Source organism: Diadema antillarum, unplaced genomic scaffold (assembly GCF_040938485.1).
Source record: "Diadema antillarum isolate AM-2024a unplaced genomic scaffold, OU_Dant_1.0 scf00000029, whole genome shotgun sequence".
Lineage (NCBI taxonomy): Eukaryota > Metazoa > Echinodermata > Echinoidea > Diadematoida > Diadematidae > Diadema > Diadema antillarum.
In genome coordinates this window covers 5,351,458-5,379,330 of record NW_027270918.1, presented here as the reverse complement: position 1 = coordinate 5,379,330, position 27,873 = coordinate 5,351,458, and the positions used below count along the sequence as shown (strand labels likewise).

Here is a 27,873-nt window from a genome sequence, read left to right as displayed (position 1 = left end):
ATGTCAGGCATTTTTTCCTTCAAACTTTGACAGTTATTCTCAATTTAATACCTGGTATCCAAATTCATTTGGGTAAATTTTCAAAGAAGTGAGCCAAAAGTGACATCTCTGCGAACATATGATGAGTTGTAACCAGTAAAATGTGCAATAGTCAAATTTCTGTAAAATGTATCGATTAATTTATGATGGTAAAAAAACTACATTCTGCTTCATCCAAATCTTACAAATTAGCTCATAAAAATACTTCAGTTTACATTCTACACATACCCTGGCAGGCATGACAGTTTCTTTAGCATTACACGATCCCTCCAGAGGACCTACTTCTTCCCCTTCTTCCCTTTCTTTCCCAGCTTGGCAAGCAATGATGGATCAATCTGGGAGGGATCAAGTCCTTTCACAGAGAAGAGCCTCTGGGCCCGTTCCTGCAGCGTTCCACCACACTTCATTCCTTTCTCCATCAGCATGTTTTTCAGGCGATCCAACCCAAGCTCTTCAAGCTCAGCCACCGACGAGACGCTCTCCAGGTCTACTGGTCCAGAACTCCGCTATAGAGAGAAAGAAAAAAAAAGATTGATCACAACATAGGGGCCTACAATTTTTCATAATCTGGTCTCGATGCGCACCATCAAACAAACTATGGATTTGAATATTAGCATGTGGCATTTAAAGTAAATTTCAATGTAATCCACAAGCAGCAGCAATGCTCATAAATGCATAATGCACAGATACCATGTAAAATACACAAACCATTAGGTCATGTAAAATAATGTAAAAGTATAACTCACTGAATTAAGGTTTCATACTGGGCCAATTTCAGTGAACTTTGCTACCTTACGATTTTGTGGATGAGTCTCTACATATACAAAAATTGATATTTCCAAATTGTTCTAAACTATGCCATATTGCTATCATTTTGCAAGAGTTGATCAAGCACAAACACTTAGATATCCCATGTTTCCTGTAATCTGGCTGATCTAGCAAACCACACAAATGCACAAACATCTCCAATACAAACACAACACACTAAACTAAAAAACAATGTTTCTCCCTTTCATTTCAAAATAACATCTATTGCATACAGTTTTAATTTTTCCTAAGTTTGTTCTGAAGCAATGATTTTGTTCAAAGAACTACACTTGTACTTGAGCATTTTATCCCTGAAGCAGGGAATGAATAGTCAAGTCTGCTTTTGAAAGGTAACTACCAGCATAACATACCAATAGGCTACAGTACTTACTGGTATGTTGCATGATCCTGGTTCAGTGGTAACTGATGAAGATGAATTTTGTGCAGCATCATTTTCAGAAGGGGTTGAGCAGTGCCCTTTTGTGACCTCCTCCACAGATGACACCTCTGGAGAAGTTTCACTGCTTGTTTGCTCCTCTGGTCTGGATTCTGATGTTACAGGCGATGATGAAGATGATGATTCCTCCATGGCTTCTTTCTTTGATTCTCCTCCTTCCCTTGGTTCTATTGCTCCTTCTGTTCTCACATCATCATTATCATCATCATCATCTTCATTGTCACTACCATCTTCATCAATGCCTTCAACACCAAGCCTATGAATGAAGTACACAAAGTAACCAAAAGTGTCAAATTCTGTGTGGGGCATGGACTTATCTACTGGTAGAACACATCAGAAGTTGTGTGGGGTAGACGTCCAGTTTGTTAACTACATTGTACAAGCACATTCAACAAATACAGTGTAAATTAATATGGTAGGCCTAGAGTATGACCAACACATGCAGTCGACTCAGTGTAGGCTGATGGTGCCTACAGTATGTCAAATAATCAGCTAAGTTGATGAAACTTTGTATTAAGTCCCAATGTGTATTCATAGCCTAATGTGTATCATTCCTGTGTACACGCAGAACTCAAATATTGCCTAAGTCAACGCATTTTCCTCAGTCCTGTCAAGATCGACTTATGCAGAGTTCAATGTATATACTTTCCATGAGTAGACAACTGTATGACACTTATTCCACTAGATAAATTCACAACAAAAATACAAAGAGCACAATAAAGAGAACACTATCAAGATGTCAGTAATCATTCAGTCAAGTAATCAGTGCGATCAAATGGTACATTTTTTCCTTCAGTACTAAATGTTGTGAACACACACAGAAAGTAAACAAGTCCTTACCACATGCACTGCTTCTTGATGGTGACATCCTCAACATCATCATCTGAATCTGAATCTTCTTCTGGTACAGCTCTTTTCACTCCTGAAGCTGATGCACCACTGGATCCAGCTGCCTCAATACCTGAGCCATAAAACAGATTCTGTTTTAATGTGAGCCGTAGTGTACAACATTCATGAAAACATACAAACAGGAGAGAATCAAGTGCATGTACACTCGCTGAAATTAAGAAATCAAACTTGTATGCACCTGTAACAGTCAAACAAATGATCTGTGTCTCCAGTGATGTGACAATTACATTGTGTACTCCTGGCTGAGACTTGCATCGTATTGCAATTGTGTCTGTCTAACACAGGAAGAGGTACAAGTTACAAGGGAGGTGATCTTTTAAAAATCGGGTGACAGCTCCTGCTTTAAAGATTTTAAATGACAAGGAGCAGGCAGGATGGGTATAATGTACGACACATAAAACTCTTTAGGCATATTAAGACTTTAAAAAGCTGAATGGTGAAACAAATGTTCAAGGGAGGCTACAAACATATGTATGAATACAAATTTGCCTCACTGGTAATAAGAATTTTTGAACAAGAAGCTACATGTTTTGTTTGGTTTTGTTTCAAATCAGCAGGGTGGAAAACAACTGTGACAGAAATGTCTGCCAATGTGGTGAATGATAAGAGAGGTACAAAATGACGGGAAAGAGGATCATTCTCTACTTCTTTTTGCAAGCAACAGTAAGCAAACAATGGGAATCACATTACCTTTAGAGACTGCCTCCTCCAGGCTTTCTGTTACAGCTTCTTTCTGTTTGTCGTAGCTTGGATCAACAAAGAAATGTTTTGGTCGAGATCGCATCCTCTCCAGTTTTTCTCTCCTCTTCCTTTCACGCTCTTCCTCTTGCTGCTTTTTCTTCTCGATCCATGACTGAAGACTATTGGAACAACAAACAGTGATAATCAAAATTAATTTTAGACAGGAATATCAGAGTATCAGTAATGATACTTATCAATTAGGGCTCTGCATAGTGTCTATCAGAGTTCGAATGTCACTTAGTAGTCATTTCCCCTTAGTGACTGAAATTCACTTTCTTTCTTCATATTGTATATTAACACACATCAGAAAGTATCATCTAAACCCTTCCCATATTTCACAAGACAATCATGCAGGCTGTTTGGAGAAGGAAAAAAAAAGGTGATAACCTTCCTGGCATGAATTCCTTGTTAAGATGCTATTAGCACAGACTGACAGATCATCAAGATCAGAAAGAGCATTAATTACAAAATTCACTACCTACTTCTTTTCATTGTTGACGTCTCTCATTCTTCTTCCACTTAAATCACGACAGGCTTCTCTGTTTGTTGTCTTCTCAATCTGGGCACCAATCATTCGAAGCATAGCACCAAATCCTGAAATATCAATGGAAGAAGATATAGCAAACCGATGGCTAAATGCATCCCAACTTCAAAAATTTAGTGAAAAAAAGGAGGGTAAAATAGGACTTTTCTGCAGTTTTGAAATGATATGTTAAACTCAATATTTACAGGAGATGTCTGTGTATCACTAATTATGACAACACACATTGTAGCCATCTTATTTGCTGAACTACAACAAAAAAAAAAAGCTGTTTTCAAACAAAGGACACATTGAAATGCATACAAATTTGGGCTTAAAAAGAATGAAAGCAAGCTGTTGTTGTGCAATGCATTAGTGATCACCAGATACAAACTTAGGTTGGTACCACACAAGTCAAAGCCTTTCCTTTGTTTAAAGCAGTGGATCCTTAGGTGGATTCCTACATTTAAGATGCACAAAATCATATCAAGCAAAAATGTAAAGTTTTTATAAATTAATTCTGAGTCAACAAAATAAAAGGTTATGCAGGCACCTGATGTGTAGGGAAAGATGACTTACCTCCTTTTCCTCCCTTCAGTCCCAGGATGACTTGATACGTGGCATCCGGCTCAAGCCTCTCACCATCCTGCAGTGGCTTGCCATTACGCAGCACATGAATGTCTTCAGATGGCAAGTGCTAAAAATAGGAGAAAACAAAAACAGATGATTAGGTACAATATTCACTGGGTATCAAAATAATGATTTGAAATCAAGCACAACACAATGTTTATCTACAATATCAATCTGACACAATTGTATCTAGAACTATGTATTTCACTATTTCCCACTATTTGTATTGCAGTGTCAAGCGCAAGCTACACTTGTGACAACAGTGTTGACTGTTGGATATAAAAAGAGGAACAAGTGCAGCCCAAAAGGTCTTGCAAACACATTTTGTCTGACATTGTTGTAATGTAAGAAGGGAAAAACTGTTCATGAGGCTGATCCTGTCATACAATTAGACAGATAAATCTGCCTCTTGTTTGGTGTCTCCTTGTTAACCACACTGTACAGCCGTAATTTATAACAGTCGGCCCTCACAACACTCAACAGAGATATCTTTTCACTCTGTCTGCTGTGCGGCATCGCCATTAGGCAAGCAGGAAACGAGGTAGAAAATGCCCCTTTTTCCATTATAATATATCACAAAACTTGGCATGCATAGTCTATCTATCTTTATACAGTATCATGATAGTACTCCTCCTCCTCTTCTTTTTCTCTTCTTCTTCTTCTCCTCCTCCTTCTTCACAGTGCACAGCACACAGGCCACAAAAATAATAACAATCGCACTAACACAAAAATCTATATGTGGGACATAGCTTATTGAGGGCAATCACGATATCTTCTCACTCATTTTATGAACCTACCTTTTCATGACAAATGAACGCTCGAAGGTCGGTCGAACTGTAGCTAAACAATTCAAGAGGACAACAAAAATGAGTCCCATCGAATATTTTCACAAACACTGACATTTTGACTAGCAATGCATACGTCCAAACAACGCTGAGTAATTGCTTGAAAGCTAGAAAATTAGAATTACTCCCTCTGCGGCAAGCTGACGATCGATAGTTGGGCTGCTAGGTACGGGGGTCTGTTATATTCATTAGCTGGATATAGACAGATGACATTTTTGTTTTAATTTAGCATATTTATCTGTAATATTTCAACTTTTGAGGTAAAAATTTCTACTTCCCTATTCAAGAATATAGTGATTATGATTTAAAATACTTTACTATAGCAGTAAAAAGAACTACTGTGTAAATCCAGAAGATTTCTTATTTCTAAACAAAGTATAGCACATAATAATAGTGGCCCCTGGAAACACCTGGGACACTAAAGACGCCAAAACCTGCACTGCTGCACACAAACTCGTGCTGCCCCCGCCGGGCCGGCCCCGCAGTATCACCGGGCGCGGGCCGGCGCGAGGCAGACCGATACCGATGAAACGCGGAATTCTTTTAACTGCAGGCTGAGGCTTCATGTTTCACGGGCCACAGGCGAGCGGGATCGGATGATTAGAGCATAGTGTGCCGAGGAGGGTCGAGGGAGATCTGTCTACCCAGCGCATATGCATATCCCAACAAAAGTAGTAAAACTACGCCTACGGCACAGCTCGTGAGCTCGGTGGATCATCCGCAGATCCGTGGACCGTGGATGGACGATGTCGATGCGAGATGGCGGAAACCGCATCATCCCAGCATGGTCATTCATATTGGGAGTCATTGAGAAAGTGTCATTGTAGTGACTAGTGTACTGTACTGTAGAAAAGTCCAACTAGAATTTTCTAAATGTGTTTAATACACTAAGATTTAATAAGAAACAGTACCCAATTATCTATAACGTTAGAGCACAAATAAGCAGCCATGGATGACGCTGATTTAGAGAAACTGTCCGTCAAACCTGGGTCCCTCAACCCCAAATTCAACAGGAATACGACAGAGTATCATGTTACAGTTGCGAGCGATGTCACCAAACTGACATTGAACTGCCTCACCAGTGACAGTAACGCCTGCTATCAAATTGTGGTAAGAAATTTTAAGTATGGGTACCGGTACATGTAGATCCTCGACCTCATCAACATGTTAAACTTCCAAAGTTTAACTGCACAAAAATAAAGTATATCTTTATGTGAAAATCATACATGTTTTACCTCATTAGATATTGAGAAACCTGTCATGCACATCTTATGAAATTAGTGAAATAGATCCATGAAAAGATAAAGTCACTGTTTTTTCTCAATTTTTGGATGAAAAAAAAAAAGTCCTTCACTCCGTGAACACGTCCGGAAAATAGAGATTTCCAGATAAAATGAGACCAGATAATCGAGGTCGAACTGTACTGTTCCATGTCGTGATTTTGACTTGACCAAAAGATTGGTCTGTATCTGGTTGTCAGGGATATATGTTCCACGGAGACTGCGTCTGGCTTCACAGATCGATCCCTCTGGAGGAGAGTGATAGCATCAAAAAGATAAAAGTCTCCTCCGGACAGATGGATCTTTCTGTCGAGGTTTTGACCAGCTAGTACTACCTTGTGTTCGTCACTTCCGAGGGTCTTCTAGGGACTATTGGGACTAAATTACAATAATTACCATGATTACTGACGTCATCCAGTCAGTGGTCCAAAAAAGAGAATATGTATGAAGTTGTTCTTGTCTTCACCTTTGTTCAGTGATAGAGATTGAGCTCTCAAGGTGCACTGCTATAGTGAAATTGTGCAATGGTGATCTAAACAATAATGGCAATGCCCTGCAAATTTGATTGTAGAGTACAATTACAAACTCTGCATATGAACTTGCACACCTCTTCTTGAGCTATTGATAGTGTGCATGAATAACTTGAAGCCAGTCCAACCTGAGAACTCGCCGAGCTGTGTATTGATGAACAGATGAATGATTTGTGATGGCTTGAATGTATCAACATTGTTTCAGTCTTTCTACCCTTGCTTTTTTCAACTGCTGTAAGGGAGGTGATGGCGGACGAACCGTAGATCTACCCGAAGGCAAAGTGACGGCCATCAAGATTGAGGTGTCTGCCGAAGATGGCACCACAAAGGTCTACACCATCAATGCTAAAAGACTGTCAGCAAAGGATGCCTCCCTCGCTGCTATTAAGGTTTCAGAAGGGAGCCTGTATCCAGATTTCAGCCCAGACACTTTCAGCTACACCTGTGAGTATGATAATTGATATAGTTCAAGGACAACTACCCCTGGACAATTGCCCCAGATCCTTCCCCTGACCCTAACCCTAATCCAAATCCTGAACCTAGTCCTAACTCTTACCCAAACTCTAACCCTAAACCTAACCCTAACCCTAATCTTTACTCTAACACTAACCTTATCACTAATCAGTATTTAGTCGGGGGGGGGGGGGGGGGGGGGGATTGTTATGATATGGTGAGTATAGCAAGTTTTGCATTTTTCATATGACAGATGATAGTTCTTGTTTAAAAGGCACATCACACATCTTGAGCAATCAATAATTGATGTTCAGTATGAAAATTGCACTGCTTTAATCAATTGATATTTAAAACAATGATTTATTTCAGTTTGATTTTGCCATTTGCATATAGGTAGCATCTGGTTGTGTCAGCATTTATACAAAGTCATTTCTTATCCAACATTGTTTGTGAATACGTCTGATCGACTAAGAATACAGGTTAAATACAGAATTGTTTCCATTTATGCATATAAAGCAAAACACCTATTCAGGCAAATTTAAGGTTAATTTTTAATATGTTTTGACAGTGTCTGGTGTGTTTTTGTTCTTTCAGGTATTCTTCCATTCACTGCAAGCACCTTGAAAGTTTCACCGTCTGCCCCTGACAAGAAGAATGTAGTCAAGGTCAATGGTCAAGACCCAACATCAGAGGTCAACCTTTTAGTTGGAGAGACAACCATAGAAGTTGAAGTTACCTCAGCTGATGGCTCAAACAAACAGGTGATTCTTCTTTGATTTGCTCTCATTCAAATGCCACTCTTTTACATATATGATTGTTTTGATATATTATAAACAAATATACATGTATATGCAAAGATGTCCTGTATTGACAGTGGTCAGAGTTTCCTCCATATTCCAAGTTTGTTGTTTTGGGGGAAATTCAAATGATAAGGCGTCACAGAAATGCATTGAATTTGATTTAATGTAAAAAAAAAAAAATATATATATATATATATATATATATACATATAAGTACTGTGTCATGATAAGCCCTAATTGCAACTCTGTAATACGTACTGTAGGGAAGGATGGGTGATATAGCAAGCACTCTGTAAGTTTCAGGTCCTCTTATTGCAAGTTTTGGTGTTTTGCCAATTCAAAATGACAGATGTTAGAAGGTTTGGGTAAAAGGTCTAATTGATGTAAGTGACAATGTTATCATATTTCTGCATCCAGATATACACATTGGGTGCTATCAAAAAGTGGCTCGGCAGGGCTGTCCATTTTGCTGACTCCAAGGACACCATGCAGTTTGAATGTCCGATCACCATTGGTCCCTGGTACAAGCCCTGCAGTGTTAAAGGTAAGCTTGTGTTTCCAGTGTTGTCATAGATGCTTATGTTCCTTACCTATTCTCTTCTCTTGGTCAATCCAGACTAGATATGCATAGCTGTACTTGAAAACATTAATCTAAACTTAGTTTTATTTGCATTCATTGCTTATTCTTTGTATATCACTTACAAATATGCACATTCTTTTTAGTTGAGCTGTGGTGTATGTCTGTATTTATCTTTGTTTGTTTGGCCTTCTATGTACCCATCTCTATATCTCTCTCTCTTTCTTTTTTTCCTGAGTACATATATCTATTTCATAAGTCTATCTCTCACTCCATCCTAATCTATCTCCAGACTCAGAACCAAAGCATGTCTTCAGCGAGCCGCTCATTGATGAGCTGACCAGGACCTCCAAGGTGGATCCACTGGATGGTTCCCCCCTGGCCAATGAGTGGAAGGTTCCAGAACCAGGACTTGAAAAGAAAATGTCTGATGCTATAATCTTTTGCATCTATTCTTACAGAGGTAAGTTTATTTTATTTTCATTTTTAAAATGTGTGAATACTTTTCTTTGTGTCATCCCCATTATTCATTTATCCCATGTCCTGTATAGGGTTGTGCTGAAAAACCATCTTGGATCTGATGTGAGTTTGAATGCTGAAAAGACAGTTTTTTAACTGGAAAACAGAAGTCATGAAATGATCTTGGATCTGATGAGAGTTTGAATGCTTGAGACAGTCTTTAACTTGATCTGTAATTCAGTGAGGTATTTTCTGTCTCTGTCGATCCTGTGAATGGTGGGCTTTGAATAGAAACACTACAGGGAATGCTATACAGAGATTTGAACGAAAGTATTCTGTTTCACATACTGGTATTTTCTCCTTGTAAAACCCCCCAAAAAGTCATGTCATTGACTTGGTTAACAACTAAAAAAAACAGATTTTAACCCGATGAGGATGGACTGATTTTGCTGCAACACGCATTTCCCATAGACACTTGTGGGAGTATATTTAGGATTGTCCTCAATGGGTTAAGCTCCATATACTTTCTTACAGAGTTGATGGGTAATACTCCAACTGGGATATGTTTACTTCTTTCTCTTTTCTGTCACTGGGATGACACTTTCGTGAATGTAACAGCAACTTCCGTGAATGATACAAATGTAAACATCAATTTTTATTTGCCACATTTATATCTCAAGTCCAATTTTTATGATCTATGTTTTCAGGGTGTGCTGAGAAGATTAAGTACAGCCTTCTTGGAAGTCATGTCAAGTGTTGTGAGAAGCGACCAAAGCTTGATAGTGACCCAGAGGTAAGTCAGTTTTCAGTGCCCTAAAAGTGGAAAATCTTTAGTATGGATGTATTCTCATCTCTTTGAATTGCTGACTATGAATTGACAAGGTATTAAAATTCTGCAAGACTGAATACATGCTTACTGTTATACATGTCGTCAAAAGCAGTATTTATTGAACTTCGACTGCTCACAACAATGCACAGATACTACTGTTTACCAATCCTGTTTTGCTTTACCTGCTCTTTGTCCTCGGAACCAGAATACAGAGACATGCAAAGAGTGTAGCCGCAAGATCTACAAGGAAGAAGGGGAGTGGCATAAGGCAAACTTGTGTACCAGTAAGCACACCAACAGGGAGCTCAAGCATTCCATCAAGGTATGCTGCTACTGCTGGCATTTACACATTTGTGTTAGTGAAAATGGCATGCCAGCATATCTTGACCTTTAGCCATGTTGATTGTTTCATGTTATGCAAAGAAAGAAAGAAAAAATCAGGCATTATGTGACAACATTAACTGCTTTTATATTATGGAATGATGGAAATATATATGTTTTTTTGTGAAATAGGAGTGTTGCAGTTAATTTCAGGCAGTGCTTTTTCAGAAACTTTCAAGCAAACTATCGAATTCATATTTGTTTTCCCCCTTTTTCTTGCACATCAATAAATCTATTAAGATTCAAGCTTAAGTGTGTTTGTGTTTTCTGCAAAATCAATGAAAGTGCATGATCTTTGCATAAACAGATATGGAATATAGTATAAGGTTTATAGCTTAAAGCCACATTCATGCAAATAATAGACTATCATAACTAGTTGTCATTGTAGAGAGGGCATGATATTCAACATTTGATAAAATTAGTTTGTCTGAAGATGCTGTTTTGTCCACATGTGGCTGAACCCTTCGTGTGCTTTGAGAGCCTACTGGCACACAAAATGCCATGGCAGAGCTGCCAAGTCCCTGATTCTGCAGGAGTCTCCCTGAAAACGTCAAAATCTGTTCATGTCTGAATAAGAGAATATTAAAATCTCCCTGATTTGGGAATTATTTTTGCCCATTGAAATGCATGTAACACACAAATATCTCCCTGATTGCTGTGTGGAATCTCCCTGATTTGGATGTGGGAATGTTGGCAGACCTGCCATGGTATTGAACACACCAGTAAAAGTCCCTGGCACAGAATTGCCATGGTTGAGCATCATTAAAGCTAGCTGTAATTGTTGGATTTCTAGAGCCATGCATGGGAAAAGAAGCTGCAGATGTCTGAAGAAAGGGGCAGTGTGGATCAACTTGTGTCCAGAGCAGAGGGCCTGATCGAGAAATATAGGAATGCTCTACCAAAGAAAGGTGAGATATATAAAGAGAAATATATAACATATAGTCAGTAAAGATATGATGTAGAGTGAGAAATATATAAGCTTTTGTCAGCAAAGATACAGCACACAATTACAAATTTATTACTTGTAGGTAGCAGAAGTTTAATATAATGTAAGGTGCATACAACTTGTGGTCAGCCAGAGTGTATCAGAGTGTCAAAGAGGTATAGATAGAAGTTGTTGTCAACAAATATGAAACGTGCAGAGAGAATCATATTGCCTGTAGTCAACAAAGGCAGAATTTGTGGCACAAGTTGCAAAACAGGTAACTTTTGTGGTCAGCAAAAAATATGTTAAGTTTTTTTTTCCTTTTTGTCTCGCCCACCGGAGGTGAAGGCGAGACTAAGGGATCCAAATGGCGTCCGTCCGTCGTCCGTCCGTCGTCCGTCCGTCGTCCGTCCGTCGTCCGTCCGTCGTCCGTCGTCCGTCCGTCGTCCGTCGTCCGTCACAAATGTTAAAGTTTACCTGCAAGACTCTCTTATGATGCATAACTTGGCAACTGTTACAGCAATGGCAGCCACACTTGGGTGATAGAAGCACTAGGGGTATCTTCATGTTATGGTGTTGTCAGAGGTCATGTGATGAGGTCAAAGGTCATTTGAGGTCATATATTAAAGGGTATGTGCAAGACCCTCTTTTCTATGTTAAAGTTTACCTGCAAGACTCTCTTTTGACAAATAACTTCACATAAGTTGCTTGGATTACAACCTAACTTGGGTCATAGATGCACTAGGGGTACCTTCATGTTATGGTGCCGTAAGAGGTCACATGATAAGGTCAAAGGTCATTTGAGGTCATACGTTAAAGTTTACTTGCAAGACTCTCTTATCACACATAACTCAGCACATGTTGCTACAATGGCAATCAAACTTGGGTGATGGTAGATGTCTCTTGGGAAGTTGAAGGTAACCACAAGGTCAAAGGTTACAGACAGGGGTCAACGAACTTTTAGGGCCCAATGTTAAGTTTTTAGGGTGCATTTTGTTTATGGCTCATAACTTTTGATCCCTTTGTCCGTTTGTGCCCAAACTTGGATGGAACATGTCCCTTGGGGAGGTGAAGGTTGTCACAGGTCAAAGGTCACAGACAGGGGTCAACAAACTTTTAGGGCCCAATGTTATGTTTTTAGGGCGCGTTTTGATTGTGGCTCATAACTTTTGATCCCTATGTCCGTTTGTGACCAAACTTGGACGGTAGATGTCCCCTGGGGAGTTAAAGGTCATCACAAGGTCAAAGGTCACAGAAAGGGGTCAACAAATTTTTAGGACCCAATGTTAAGTTTTTATGGCGCGTTTCGATTATGGCTCATTACTTTTGATCCCTTTGTCCGTTTGTGACCAAACTTGGATGGTAAATGTCCCTTAGGGTGTTGAAGGTCACCACAAGGTCAAAGGTCATAAGCAGGTCAATTAACTTCTGGGAGTTATAAAAAATATTAATTCCTTGTACGCGAATGGGCGAGACACAATTTGGCGATTGCCTTGTTTTTCTTTTCACTCTTTTTGCTGTGAATATTTTACGGTTTTTTGATGGATATTTTGTTGGTCATCTTTTCTCTGCCAGGACAATCATCACGTTTTGAAGAAGGGAGTTCACCACTGGACATTCTGCATTCGGCTGCAGTGAATCTAGCCTGTGCTATAAGCCAGAAGCCAAAGCAAGCTAACCTGCATTTCATGCTGGGCCTTGTTCTGGAGGAGACCTACTATGCACAGGATATGTTTGGACTGAAGAAAGATGTAAGTTGACGTACATGCAGAGGTCCATAAAATAAAAGCCTATTTCCCTAATAAGTCAATATCTGGTTGGTTAGACATTTGAATTGTTTGCATGATATTGTGTATGAGGTAGGAAATAATTTTGTTAAGTTTACAAACAAATGCTGTGAAACTGTATGGTATTATTTCTGAATACATTTAATAGATAACAGAAACATCATTTCTATTTATTGTATCTTTAAAATATATTTATGGCTATGTAGATAAGCTGATATCAGAAGGTGGATACTGTAATAGAGTAAACTATAAAGGTTTTGATGTGGGAGCAAGGCAGAAATGAGCATGCTTGCAAGAACGCTTACTTCTGAGAAATGCATATTTGAATGTTCTTTTAATCTGGTTTGTTTTTCCCTCGGTAAGTTACATTGTATGCTGCTGCATGAAAAATATACTGTATAAAGCTGTTCTTTTCTGTACAGATATTTTCGTGAATGAGGAGGTCACAGACTTTTTCAGGAGATGTTGTTTTAGCAAACTGATGCCGGCGCTGTAATGTACATGCATTATTACTCTAGGGCATGGCGACATTTTACTGTGTTGTTAAATTTGCAATCCAAGTGTGATTTGCGAAACTCGCTAAAATAAAAATAAAAGCTTATAAAGAAGATGATGTCACTTTTTCTTTCCAGGATGATGACCTCGATGATGGCATGGCCACCCTCTCCCTGGGCCTCAGCACCAAATCCAAGGACAGCAGCAAGGAGGATGACATCCAGGCTATCTGCCAGCAGAGGGGTGCGGGAGCCAACGCCTCTCTCTCTCGCCAGCTCCAGGCCATCGATGAGGAGTATAAGCACCTGCTGAACAGCGGCCAGTCCCAGAAGGCAGACTACGTCCAGGAGCTGTACGTCTTCAAGTCCAAACAGGCTACCCAGGTATGGCATAAACACTGCTAGCACAATTCCTTGAAAGGTCAGCTTTGACTTGTTTCAAACTTGATGGATCTAACTTGGCAATGTTTGTAAATGGAAACGTATGATTTGTTCATGATAATTTTTTTGTGATGCTAGTGATTAATGAACTATGCAACAGGTGTTTTTGTGCAGCAGATAATCATTCATCGAAAGGCTATATTGCATCCAGTAGCCACAAACTAGGCCCTACAGTGCTCAATACATTCTAGAAAACCTTATTATATGTGCTGTTTATATAAATTCACTCCCATTTACATCAGATCAATAAGGACATCCACTACCAATAGCGGCATCAGAGTGTTAACTCTGAATTCTGTCAGGTTGCGTGAACATCTCTTCATGTACTGTTTACAAAAATATCTCACATGTGAGGTATTCTGAATGTGCTCACTTTGGAAGCATCACCCATGAATGCTTATGGTACATCTGGCAATAAAACTGATGCAATACACTAGCTGAAGTAGTATCGGCCATACCAGACTGCAATTTAATCGTCAAATCTTTTTATTCTTGGCAGGGTGGCAAAACCGCCCAGGCAGCGGCTGATGAGAATAACCCCCTTGGCCAGGCCTGTCTCAAGTTCATGGATGCCCTATCCCTGGAGCAGAACAATGTCCTCTACAATGTCCACACTGGCCGACTCCTACTGCTACAGGACCGGATGGATGATGCGGTGGTCAGACTTCAGCATGCTGTGGGACTGAAGCCACTCATGCCAATTGCACGGTAAGGGCATTAATATAATAGACATTCTATTTTTGTCATTGTTTGTTGCTGTTGTGGGAGTGTTTTCTTTCTTTTTTGGGGGCGGGGGGGGGGGGGGGTTGGTAATGTTTGAGGGGCTGTAGCATTTTGTTCTTCAATCAACCAAAATTCCTCTTTTTGATAATACCACTGCAAAGGAAATGAATGGTGAAACAAAAAAGTAATTATTTTAAGTCCATTGGTATATTCCCCTCTGTTTGAAAAAAAAGAGATAATTAATTAAAAATACACTGTTTCTGAGACACGAAACCAGTGATCTTATCATGGAATAGACACAACATACTAGCATCACATGGCATGCTCTGATACTGTCATGGAATATCGTTCTCTGACAAGATTTCTTCCTAACTGTCAGTGCTTGCTACAGGATGCAGATTTCTTGTACCTTTCCACATATCACTAAAAATGTGGGCAAGTGGATAATATAATTTGTGTATATAGCTCATAATCTGATAAAAGATGTTGTGGTGTTTAAGGCATATATAGAACACACAGAATATGTCTGTTTACTATCTATATACTGTATGATCTGTATCAGCATTTGTTTTCAAGCTGCAGACTATTGAAGTATAATGTGGTGAGGTATAAAAATGCATGCAGTAATTGAGCATAAACAGTTGTCTGTAAGGATGTCAGTAGATGATGAAGTGATGTCTACATCGTTTATCAGGTATGCAGGCCATGTTCATTTATGTGGTAGTGACATTCATCGCAGATCATATTTTGCCAGCAAAACTTCATGTCCTTTTTTTCACTTCAATGTCTGCATGTTCTTGCAGGTTTTATCTAGGATTGGCCTTAGTCCAGCAGAAAGGCGGTCCGGGACCCAGAGCCAAAGAAGCCATGGTCTACCTCAACGATGGTGTGCAGTATTTGCTGGAGCTTAGAACTCAAGAGGCTGAGAAGGGGGCTGAAAGGTTTGTTCCATTGTAGTGCTGTGTTCGATTCCTCTATTAATGACCTGTAGCTAAGAAGACTGATATTTTCCTTTTTAATTAAGGTTCGTATTGCGCGCCTCTTACAAGTACTGGAGTATAGGATGCATTTTGAATACAGAATATAATTTTCATTTGTTACATATATTTTTATCCCTTTGCGTATTTGGGATTACCAATGTCATTCCAAGTGAAGAAAGTTTTTTGATAATCACATTATCATGAATTATATGATGTGGTTATGAACAAAACTTTTCCTCAACTGGTTGCTCCTTTACACTATAGTACCTGCAAGTTATACATGCCAACTACTATCCAAATTACAGTATGCTGTTATATGATATGATAAAGCCAGACTATGAAAATTACTTGTATTGGTGTTGGAGGGTTTTCAGCATTCTGCAGCTCCAGCTATGGAGTACTGGAGTGTGATGTGCAAATATTACCTTTATGACAGTGATGTGTATACAGTTTTCTGCCTCAAATAGAGACATGTGTGATAGAAGCATTCTACCTTACACTACTGCAAGAAATTTGATCCAAAGTAGAGACGATATTAGCAAGTTTTGTCTGTGTGACATTCTACTCAAACACCAGCAAACTCATTTTTGCCCCCATTTCCAATGCTGCTTATCCCACAGTGCCCCTAGTGGGCTCCATGCTGAAGATATGTGGCGAGTGTCCAGCCCTCAGCTGCTCAGGGGATGTATGGAGCTTGGTAAGCTCCTCAGACAGATACCAACAGCTGGCTTACTCACTGCCTCAGATGTCCTCCACAGGTAGTGTCAGCCTCTTACAGTGCTTCTTTTCTTTATCTTTTTCTTCTTAGATTTTTACAGCTGTTCTTTTCTTTGTGTAAGTTAGCAATATATAATGACTTGTCACTTTGCGTGTGTGTGTCTGCAAAGGCATATATGCCTTTCTCATAATGATAATAATAATGATTTAAATTTTTACAGTGCTAACTACAGAATTTGAAAGCACCTTACTTAAACCATCATAAATTATACCATAACTTACATAATCTTACATTATTAAAGATAATTACAAACTATACAATAATTTACTTTATATCCCTCATGTAAAGTTTCTTGCAATATGATTGTACAGAGCACGAAAATGGGGTAGTTTTACTAGCTACCTACAAGCAGCTGAATGCGGTGCAAAGACTTACTATCTAGCGTAGTACATTTGGGAATCCATGATCTGCACGCAATAGTGATTCTGTGATTGATATCTAAATTTCTCACATTAGAATGTACGCAGTGCGCGTAGTAGCGATGCTAGCTAGCGCGATGCCAATGACATCATGAAAATTTGTGGTGCGATGACGTGTGTGTGTGATCAATGCAATTCAGCTCAATTGAAAAAGTCACTGCTTCAAGTAGCAAAGGAATTTCGTAAATTGCAGCGGAAGTACAACACATCAGGTACGGTTTAGGAATTATTTAAGGAAACTAAAACCGATTTTGAAGATGATCTGAATAACGAAGCCACTTTAGGCCTACCTCTGGTCCTGGACTTTCTTCTCTCGCAGTTCTGCGCTGTGTAGCTCGGAGGAATCAACAACGGTGAATACACGGTGGCCCATTACATTACACAGCGCAGCGGTGTTGTTTGCTACGCGCTGCATGCACTGCTGCACTGCCACGGCCTAGAACTAACGTTAAGCCTGCACATTTCCAAAAGGTAACCTTGTCATCACTCTAGTAAAATGCTTGAGAGGGATATAAAACAAATACTGTATACACCATATATTTCGCGGGTCTAAATTTTTGCGAATCAGGAATTCCGGACGATTTCGCAAGTGGTTAAATTTGCGATCGTGGAGTCCTGTACTGAACAGAGAATGTACACGCGTACGACACATTCACATCAGGATCAGTGTCAATATTTTTACATGTGTTTAATTTCACAAATAGCACCTGGCTCGCGAAATTCGCGAAATATTTTGTGTATACAGTATCGACTGCTTTCTTTCGGGTCATGGTAAAACTTACTATCCCCCTCTGAAGCGGTCAATATTTGTACATTATTTGATATACTTTAATTAAAAACATTTCACAGAATCAAATACCAAACAATTGGTCTCAATTACAATCACATACAAATCAGTAATAATCAAATACTAAAATTACCGTGCTTAAATGCGCACACACAGAGAAGAAAACATAACATATATAACATTAGGTCATACTTTTTTTTACCTTATACTGATTTATTAATGTGTCTTCAGCAGGGTGAGGGTGAAGATCTAAAATGAGCTTTGATGTGTGACACCAAATCTGAGCTTTATGCCTTATTTGGTGAATAGTGATTTTTGCTTTGAAGAATAAATGGTCATAATGTATGCTTTTACAGTAGACAAGTAAATCGTGCAGTTGGTTATGTATCAAAAGAAAGTCTGTGGGTGTTTACTTTAAGTTATTGGTTAACCCGTTTCATACAGGAACCTGTTGATCTATGTATTAACACTATGGGGATTTCAGAATTCAGTATGAAACGGGTTGAAATGCATCGTATGAGAAGGGTCAATATGAATAACCAATAATAGAGGGGATTATTGGCTGTATTTTTTTCTTTATATGCAATGCCACTTGCCCTAAATCTTTCCCTAAATTGATTACCTAAATGTGACCCTGCACCTCAAAACAAACAAAAAGTCGCCAGACATGAATTTTTAGTTAAGACCATATTCTGAAAGAGCAGACTTTAAGCTTTAAAATGATGTATAACTCAAATCAAATGGACTCTCCTAACCTATCTAACTATTGGAAAGAAAGCACAAACTCAGGAAAAGTGTGAACTGAGAAAAGAGGCTCTGAAGTACAGTGTCTATTCAAACGCTTAATCTTTACCAAACCGTGCTGGCTGTGCGATGAATGGGACAAAAAAAACAGGAAGTAAACCACCATAGTAACAACAATGAAGGGATTATCAGATTAAACTGAAATTAAGCATGCCTCATTAACAAATTCTGTCCTTAATCAATGCCAACTTTCAAAGCAGTAGCACTATCCTTTCAAAAGTTAATAGAGTTGTAGGTGAAGAGTGTGAACAAGGTTTTTCAGAAATGAAATAGGGATTCTAAAGACACACCTAATCACACTATTCTACCAAAAATGTTCGAGATAAACTGCCAAAAAAACCACACTTTCCTGCCCGTTTTATGATACCAAATTTTAGCATAATTTTAAAGAAGACCCGCTCTTTAAGAAAATATGAAAAAGTCAATTTCGGCTAGGTTGACCCATTTCACTTATTTTCAGTCCTCACGCAAAATCAGTGTGTGCGACTTTATGTTCGTTTTGAGGTGCACGGTCACAAATGTATAGCATTCTCAGAATTCAAGTACATGTCAAAGAAATGTGGGACTGTATATCTGCATCTCTCTAGTGCTGCCATCTTAGCTGGCCAGAATCTGTGCATGCTGCCCTCGCGAGGCGACACCTACCAGTCCATGGAATGGATCCTGCTGGACGCCCACACTGCCCTCCTGGAGATGTTGATGGGGAAGGAGCCAGAGAATGCAGCCTGGATCGCCCAGCGATGTCACCGGCTCTCTGCCCTCATCGGCTGCTCCACCTTACCCCAGAGCCAAACTGTGCTCAAGCTGCAGGAGCAGGTGAAACATCTTACCGCTAAACAGGAAGTCAGCATTAATGAAAACATTTGAATGAATGAAACTAGTCAACAAGACTTTTCAAGAAAAACCATATTGCTGTTGGTGCGATAAAACCTCTCAAAAATGTCAGATGCTCAGGAAAGCAAAAAAGCATGGCGGCCATAGCATGTTAACAAGTGGAATTGCCTTTCCTTTGATATGCTTTGGTGACTTCATTATTTTGTAAAGACAGCTAAGATTAGGACAGGACATCACTTAATTGATTATCTGACAATTACTCCAAAAAGTAATTTTCTCCAAAATTTGAGATAGATGGTTTTGTCATCCCAGAAGTGATATGACAGCTAATGATATTCATTTGTGCAACAGTCTCATTGCATCAGGGTAGGATGGAAATAAAGGGGAAAAAATTATTCAGGTCTGTCTGTCACTTGGTACTGGTTGCTTTGTGTGATATTGTTTGATTCATTAAGATAAACAGATCTCTGTTTGATATTGGTCATTACATTATCTTTGCAGTGTTCATGTCATTATGCTGCTATGACATTTTGATCAATAAATTCTGTAAAACCAATCAAACAATAACAGAAGACAGGATATTTGAATGATCTAATTTCCTGCTTTGGTCTCCCGAACCACAGACTTGTCAAAAGGGAGTGATTGCCCAGCCATGCAATAGCCAATCCCTGTGTCAGCTGGGCACGGCACAACTAGCCACGTACGACAACGACCCGGGGTCAGATGTCAGAAAGAAGGCCCTGACGGATGCAAGGCTGTCCTTCCGGGCCAGCATTGAGAAGGAAGGGAAACCCAGCATCGGTGGAGAGCTGCCACCTCAGCTCAAAGGTAGGAATGGACACTCCCAATATATCACCCAAGTGTTGTTACCAGGTATATTGTCTGAGAGAAAAGTTTTGTGTTATTTCTTCAGTGAATGTAATAGATACTGACAGAACAAGTAGTTGCGTTAACCTTCAAAGCACCTGTTTATGTTTTAGTTTCAAGTTGAATAAAAGCGAATTCAGCTGTAATTTGATGAATTGAATGAACTCTTGATGTGCCATGTTCGCACGCTCGTCTCCATCAACGACGTACCACGTTCACATATTTTACTCAAACGCACAAACCCGCCCAAATTGATCAATATCCCTCCAAATGATACAGTACAATGAAAGTGTCACTCGCGATTCCATTCCTGTCATATGTAGCTTGCATAAAGTGATTGAATATCAAGTGATGTGTTACTTATTGGATTTGTGAGTACATAGAACACTGTACTAGGGCTTTCTATAGCTCAGTCGGTAGAGCACAGGTCTAGCAATCCGGAGGTCTTGGGTTCGACTCCCGATGGAATCCCATTTTCTTTGCTCACTTTTCCACATTATAATTTTATGACACTTTTGTGGGCAAAATTCATGCATGGACAATGTTGTCACCACTGATCATTTGAATGACATAGATTTGTAAGAGAAAATAAAAGCTTCACATTTTCTCTACAATTTTGCTCATTGCGTGTCCAGCATAACAAAAATCTAGAAGACTTATATAGATTTGAAACGCGGGATGTTTACCAAGAGCATGCGGTCTCAGAATAATGTGGCACACAGTGGGTTTACACCGTTGCTCATAAAGAGTTAACTCTGATTTGTTTTGTGTGGCTGCTAAGGAAGCACATGCATGAAGCAACTGCAGGACAGACAGCTTTAAGTTCCTTCCGAAAGAGTAGGCAATGACGAAAAGTGCCTTGCCTAGGGGCACAACTGCTTGCAGCCAGGAGACTTGAACCAGGGACCTTATGATTGATAGTCTGTGGTCTTACCCACTGAGCCACAACAGCTCCTCAAGTCTGTAGTTACATCTTGTTTCCATGGTACCAACAGAGCAAGGATGGTGGCAGGAGAAGGTGAAGAAGGAGGAGGAGGCGAAGAAAGCAGCAGAGGAGAAGGCAGCCAAGGGGACGGTGGCCAAGGCAGCACCAGGCAAGGGGGCCACAGCAGGCAGGGGTGCACCTGCTGGAAGAGGGACCACTGCAGGGCGGGGCACCACACCAGCCAGGGGTGCAGCTCGGGGCGGGGCAGCAAGTGAGTAAGAAGGGCAGACTCATAGTGGAATATAGTCTCTCTCTTTTTTTCTTTTCGCAGCAAAGGTACAACTTGCCTTTTGAAGTTTGCTTAGCCATTTTCTCTCAAGATTTCAGATGCACACACAGACACATTAAAAAACAACAACTGGCACTTTCTGATAGAATTGTTGGTTACTGAAGTAATGAGTTGGCATCATGGTTAGGTTGGTCTTGGATCTACATATAATACCAGTAATTGTAATCCATATGTTATCATATTTTCACTTTTGAGCTGTTGTTTCTACAGTACAGCTTAACTACTGTTGTGAATCCCTTGCTCGAGTGAAACAAATTTAAGGTATCATTCTTTATATCAGAGACATTAATAATCTTGAATGATGTATGATGATATTGAGATCTTGATTTGCTCTGCACAATCTTATGGTTTACCATGGTACTTTTTGTTTGTTTCTGATCGATGTCATGTGTACCACTAATCTGTAGCCAGAGGTGGTGCTAGCAAGACCACAGCAGCCCCAAGGGGAGGTGCAGCCCGGGGGAGGGGTACCACCGGCCCAGCCAAGGCTGCCCCGGCCCGGGGAAGAGGGGGCAGCACCACCAATGCAGCCAAGCCAGCTCCAGCTAAGGCAGCTCCAGCTAAGGCAGCTCCAGCTAAGGCAGGCCAACCCAGCAAATCAGGGAGTGCTACCCAGCAGAAGGCAACATCTCCAGAGCCAAGCAAGGACAAGGCGGCAAGTCCTGGTATACTCAATCAGATGAGTTTTACTTCAACAGCAGATTTTGATTGACAAAATGTCTATTTCTCCAGTAATTCAGGAGCAGATATGTGAAACAGCACACACTGCTTATTGACTGATCAGGTAGAGGCTTTTGTCCCTAGAAATGTCTCAAAGCCATGCAAGGGAAATTGCCAGTTTGACCATTGTAGACACTTACACCTTTTAAAATGAGTCAGAGTTTTGTTTGTTTCTTTGTTTTTTAATGTCTACTGGTTATTTCAGTAATGCATGCTCATGTCATAAAGCCATCAAGTCAAGCAACAGAAGTTCTAGCACAAAATGACCCCTCCCCCAACTACCCCTAACTTGATACTGAAATAAAAATAGTTTCTACAGATTTGCTGCAGATGAAAATCCAATATACAAGAGGAAATTTTAAGGTGCATCAATGCATCATAGCTGTAGTAACTGTGGCATCATATTAACTAAATTTCAAATTGGTTGTCTCTTCCCTCTTGAATATGATCACCAGATATCAAATACCAATGTAGTGAGTGTGCAGATCTTTAAAGTAATGGCTTGTCAAAGGGGGTTTGATAATACTGTATATGCCAAATATTTCGCGAGGCTTTTATTTTTGCAGATTTTGCGAGTCAGGTGCTATTCACGAAATTAAAGACACGCCAAAATAATGACTGTGATCCCGATATGAATGTGACGCACACGTATATATTTCTCTGTTTAATACAGTACTCCACGATCGCGAATTCAACCACTCACAAAATCGTCAAGGAGACCCAATTCGTGAAAATTTTGACTCGCTAAATATATGGCGTATACAGTGTATAAGTCATGTGTGTCTCTGTCTGTCCCGTACCCAGAACCAGCCAAAGCAGCCCCGGTTCCTGCCAATGTTCCACTGAATCGTATGAGTCACCTTCCCAGACTGGGCCTAGCGAGGGCGCTTGCCAAAGAGACGGAGGACCCAAAGGAGTCCCAGATGCTGTACAAAGACGTCATTACCATGGCACCACAGGTAAAGCCAGGGGAGACAAGATAGGGCTTGAAGGAACAAGGGTGTGAATAACATTATGTAGATCTAAAGGCCGTGTCACACCAGCCTTGCGTGCGACTTGCAAAGAACAATTTTGACTACCCGGAGGTCCCCGTAGATGATCCGAACATGACAGTACCTAGCATGTATCTCAAAAGTAGTCGCCCGGAGGTGTGCACGCATATTTTTTTACCCGCAACCGTGTTTAGGCCCTGTCACACCTTTTCGGGCAAGCTACTCGGGCTTGTTACGTGTAGGGATTTTCTAGCATACCGGACATTCCTGAGGGCGGAAAAGGATTTGTGCGAGTCAGCGCATGTGTCTTACTTGCTGGACCCGTACTTGCGAGTATACTGTGTGACCTTTGTACCAGTCGCGTGGGGGCTGACAACTCAGTGAAGGAATTCCTCTAATGGAATGGCTGAAATCTCACAGAATTTCATTATCTTGGCTGCATACGGGACTGCGAAGTACCTGCGTGGGAATTGCCTGGGAAGTACTGCCGCTAAGGGTCTCCTACTGGCGTTCTGCGTGGACCTCTACGGGCATTCCCGCGACTCACCCGGAAAAAGTTTTGGTCATGCTCAAAACTTGGCTGCGGTTAAATCGGACTTGCGTGAGCACCTCCGGGCAACTACGCGCTAGATACTGTCAGGTGCGGACCAACTGTGGAGAGCTCCGGGGAGTAAATTTGTTTCCTAGCAAGGCAAGCCGCAGAAGTTCCCCCGTACAGTATGACAAGGCATGAATGAAAATTGCAAACATTCTTGTTCGCCCGCTGAAAATCTTCTACGTGCTGGAAACTACCTCCTCGCCACAAGCCCGTGTAGCTTGCCCGGAATGGTGTGACACGGCCTTAAAGAGCAAGAACGTGGTAGTGCGTATGTATTGTCGATTTAAAGGAGAAGTCCGGACGATTTTGAAAAAAATTAACCAAAATCTACATAAATAAAGGACCATAATGACTAAGTTTCATTGAAAAAGACCCTCCCAACTCGCCACAATCGATTTTTTAGCATCACTAATTTTGAATCGTAACCGTTCGATTTCTGTACGCCGGCGAGAAAGATCACGTGACAGCGTGACGTATCATCCTCACATTGCTTTTTGCTTGGAGCGTCAGCTTGCTCGGGGGAGCCCTGCTTGAGCAACGGTGATACGGGCCAAGCAAGCGGTAGTAGCGTACCGCTCAACAGTCTCTGACCACACAGCGGATGCACGCGGCATGATCTATTGCTTCATTAAAAAAATGCCGATGTGTCAAGTGTTAGGGTGTTGTCAATACTTCAACTTTACTAGTAAGTCTTCAAATTGAAGAAATATTTCGATTTTAAATTGATATTTATCCACGATACTACCTTATCATGATCCTGAATGCTACAACACGCAGCCCCATTATGCTGTGTGTATTGGGCTGCTGGTCGTAGTTACCAGCGCGGCAGCGGTACCAAGCTGGCGCTGGCGTTTCTTCCGCGGTTCAAGTTACATGTATACTGTCGTATTTTATCACCGTCAGACACACTTTGCAACAGTCTCGGACAACAAAAGAGGCAATAATTCTGACATTGACAGACTGATTTCAGATTGTTCACACTCAGAAGTCGAAAAAACGATCGCGGATTGTGATAGCACTTGGCAGCAGCAGACGTAAATGTATGCCTGAACAGCCCGACAACAGCTAATGCATTGTAAGTGATGGGGTGGACACTAATAAGTACGGCAGTGTTATAATACATGCATATTTCAATTTAAACGAAAATGTTATAGCATTGCAGCTATTTTACATTAATCTTTGAAGATTTTATATAGATTTATAACGAAGATTATTTGAATAAAGGAATACAGCGTTTGGCAACAGCACTCGTAAATCGGTGTACGGTCTCCTGCAGTAGCGCTGACAAGGCACACCTATGCAGGCATGCAGATACTGCCCGCAGTCAGCAGTGCAATGGGAGATCGATGCGTAGCTGGGCTTCGCTCGCGGTGCTCTCAGCTGAGGAAACTGCGCCTGATACGTCACGCGCAATGCATCCTGGGACAGATAGTACGAAGGGCTGCTCGCGACGGAATTCGAACATGAAGAATTACCTTATTTTTAAAAAAAATCATAGTAAATGTATCTGATGGTCTTTTCTCGTCGGGAAAAGGGTAATAGGTTCATGAAATATTGTTCTTTACACACGAAGCGGCTGATAATCGTCCGGACTTCCCCTTTAATGTATAGTCTAGATAACTGAACTAATTTTGGCAGTTTTGACTGGATGACGATATGTTTTTATTTTGGCAGAATTGGCTCTAATTATAGAAGTATGTTTCTGTAAATAGCAAATAAGTCAGGTACAGCATTATATCTTCTACTACTACTGTATGACTACTTTGATAAATCTAGCTTTAATTTTTTGTTACTTTTCATTTCAGACAGGTTTTATCAAACTATTACATAATTGCCTTTATTTACAGGAAATTTAGCATGTAACTGCTAGAGAAATTTGGAGTACTCCTTTTATTTTTCAATTTCATACTGGCTAAGTTACACAAAAATAAATAAAAGAGGTCAGTTTTGTATGCACACATCCAAACCCATAGTTTTCTTACACAGTTATGAAGCAATTTGTTTTCGTTTTGTTGTTGTTGCAAATTTGAAAGAGCCAGGTGATCAAGAAGCAAAAACAAAAACAAAACAAAACAAAACAAAAATTCAAAATCTATGTATACAATGAAGCACATGTTATCCAGGATTATATCTCCCTCCCTAGATTCACGATGCCTACATTGAGCTAGCAGACTTGCTGGTTAAGACAGAGCCCCTCGAGGCTGTGAACGTCTATGCACGCTACCCCTTCTCAGAGGAGGAGTCGTACGACGACGCCTATCTCCATGGAGAGATCGTCCGTCTCCTGATGAAACACGAGCAGTTTGACGACGCGAGACTGGAGAAGCACATGATTGCTTATGGGAGGATTCTCGGCAAGGGTGGGTGTCCTCTTTCTGAATGCAAAGTATATAGGGGCAGTGGACCACTTGTGCACATATCAGATTACAGTGGACAAAAGAGACCCCTTCCATTTGCATATATATTCCAGTAATTGCAAACTGAAGTGCTTTATGTTTTTACTCTCTTTCATTTATCTCAGATTTGTGTTTTATTTTTGTAGTGCAGTAAGCCTTCATAAGGAGATTATATCAAAGAATATATCACAATCAGGCACTGAACAGTCCAAACTTAAAAGAGTACAGTTGTGAAACTAGATTTACTGAATGAATAGCACAGTTGTCAAAAGAATCATCAAATACAGCTTCGCTAATGTATTAGATTTCTTGAATAAATGCTCTCCAAAATGTTATCATGTGTGACAAATATGACCTAAGGGGACGAGTCAGTTTTTTCCCTCCTCTTTCACAAGTTTAGGTAAGCTCCATCTCAGGCTTGCCCGAAATCATCACAATTGATATGGGAAAAACACAGATTCAGAGTGTGGATACAAACTTGGCAGATACAAACTTGGCATGTGCAGATATGCCAGCTGTTCCCTTTTTGCAATATTTGGTGCTTTTTTTGGTCAGGAATATTGCTTTTTGTTTACAAGGTTGGCATCCCTGCATGTGGGTCACGTACATTGATAAATATGAAGAGATTGAAAATTTTCTTTATATTGACGTAATTGTGATTTGTGTAATGTTTTATTTGTTTTCTTTTGTGTACATTTTTATTAATGACAGGTTGCTTGGAGAAGTATGTGCAGATCCTAGAGGCAAAGTTTAAGAACCAGCTTCTGATGAACGTCTACGCCGCTGTCAATCACAAGTCAGTGGACGACCCAGACATGCAGGCCTTCTTCAAGTTCAAGATGTGGCTGTAGTAACATCAGCAAGGGGGATCGTGCCTACCCAGGATGTCAGTTGTCCAGGAATTAACACTTTCTGTGCCAGGGACTTTGGACAGTGTGTACAATGCTATGGGGTTTACTCAGTGCCGTATATAAAGAGAGTCTGGCCAACTACTAAATCGAACGCCATGTCGTTGCCCAGCGTATTACGCGTTACTGGGTTAGCGTATACGCTCACGCGTAATAATGAAAACCTACCAAATAAGGGGTAGTGAACAATGGGCACTGCGTATGAGCGCATTTTGGTAATGACATGGCTCCTCAAAGATCATAGGACCCGTTCTGACCAATCACAGGCTTCAAAATTCATGAGCCGGAAAGCGAGTTGGCCAGACTCTCTTTATATACGCAGAGACTCCAACTCTCCCGTTTTCGTCGGGAGATCTCCCGCCGAAAACCCATTTTTGCAAAATCTCCCGTTCTCCCGTTTGAGATTTAATTTCTCCCGCCCTGGCTCTTTGTCTCCCGTTGGAAAGGATTTCTTGCATATTTCTATCGTATGTTGAAAAAATAAGCCTTAGATAGCACCAGAGAGCATCTAGAACCCTAGGAATTTCGCGCTTCGCACACATCAACTTTGAGTCTCCCGTTTGCTTGGGGTTTCAGTCGGGAGAATCTCCAGATCAGAAGGTACTTTGGGTTGGAGTCTCTGTATACGGCACTGGGTTTACTGTGCAAATTAGCACAAAAAGGGGTGGCGGAAAAAAAACACACATAAATGTTTCCTCAGCTCCTAAGATTACAGAGTTGTACCGTGTGACACTTGGAAGTAGAACCAAGAATTTGTACCCTGCTTTGGTCCTTATTGTTATACGTTTGCTCCATTTAGAATCAGTGGAACTGGGAATCATTGTGTGCCTTCTACAAACAGCTTTACTTTGTGTCACATTCAGACATGAAATTACATTTGCCAAGTACT

At 40.5% G+C, this 27,873-nt stretch overlaps 2 protein-coding genes across 2 annotated transcripts; one reads left to right on the top strand and one right to left on the bottom strand.

The window, feature by feature from the left end:
* Nucleotides 1-213: 213 nt before the first annotated feature.
* LOC139739850 (splicing regulator SDE2-like) lies at nucleotides 214-5,019 on the bottom strand. Its single transcript, XM_071650453.1, has 7 exons — nucleotides 4,901-5,019; nucleotides 4,053-4,170; nucleotides 3,436-3,547; nucleotides 2,903-3,072; nucleotides 2,144-2,264; nucleotides 1,238-1,559; nucleotides 214-545 (listed from the first exon to the last, which is right to left on the bottom strand). The coding sequence occupies exons 1-7, from the start codon at nucleotides 5,003-5,005 to the stop codon at nucleotides 318-320; spliced, it is 1,176 nt and encodes a 391-aa protein (XP_071506554.1). The 5' UTR covers nucleotides 5,006-5,019; the 3' UTR covers nucleotides 214-317.
* An 877-nt stretch (nucleotides 5,020-5,896) lies between these two features.
* Nucleotides 5,897-27,215, top strand: LOC139738493 (uncharacterized). Its single transcript, XM_071649121.1, has 20 exons — nucleotides 5,897-6,058; nucleotides 6,998-7,202; nucleotides 7,806-7,972; nucleotides 8,429-8,555; nucleotides 8,881-9,051; nucleotides 9,755-9,840; nucleotides 10,082-10,198; nucleotides 11,051-11,165; nucleotides 12,758-12,933; nucleotides 13,602-13,847; nucleotides 14,404-14,612; nucleotides 15,431-15,568; nucleotides 16,228-16,365; nucleotides 18,983-19,211; nucleotides 19,853-20,057; nucleotides 21,092-21,292; nucleotides 21,778-22,035; nucleotides 22,901-23,049; nucleotides 25,824-26,040; nucleotides 26,788-27,215. The coding sequence occupies exons 1-20, from the start codon at nucleotides 5,897-5,899 to the stop codon at nucleotides 26,925-26,927; spliced, it is 3,456 nt and encodes a 1,151-aa protein (XP_071505222.1). The 3' UTR covers nucleotides 26,928-27,215.
* Nucleotides 27,216-27,873: the final 658 nt, after the last annotated feature.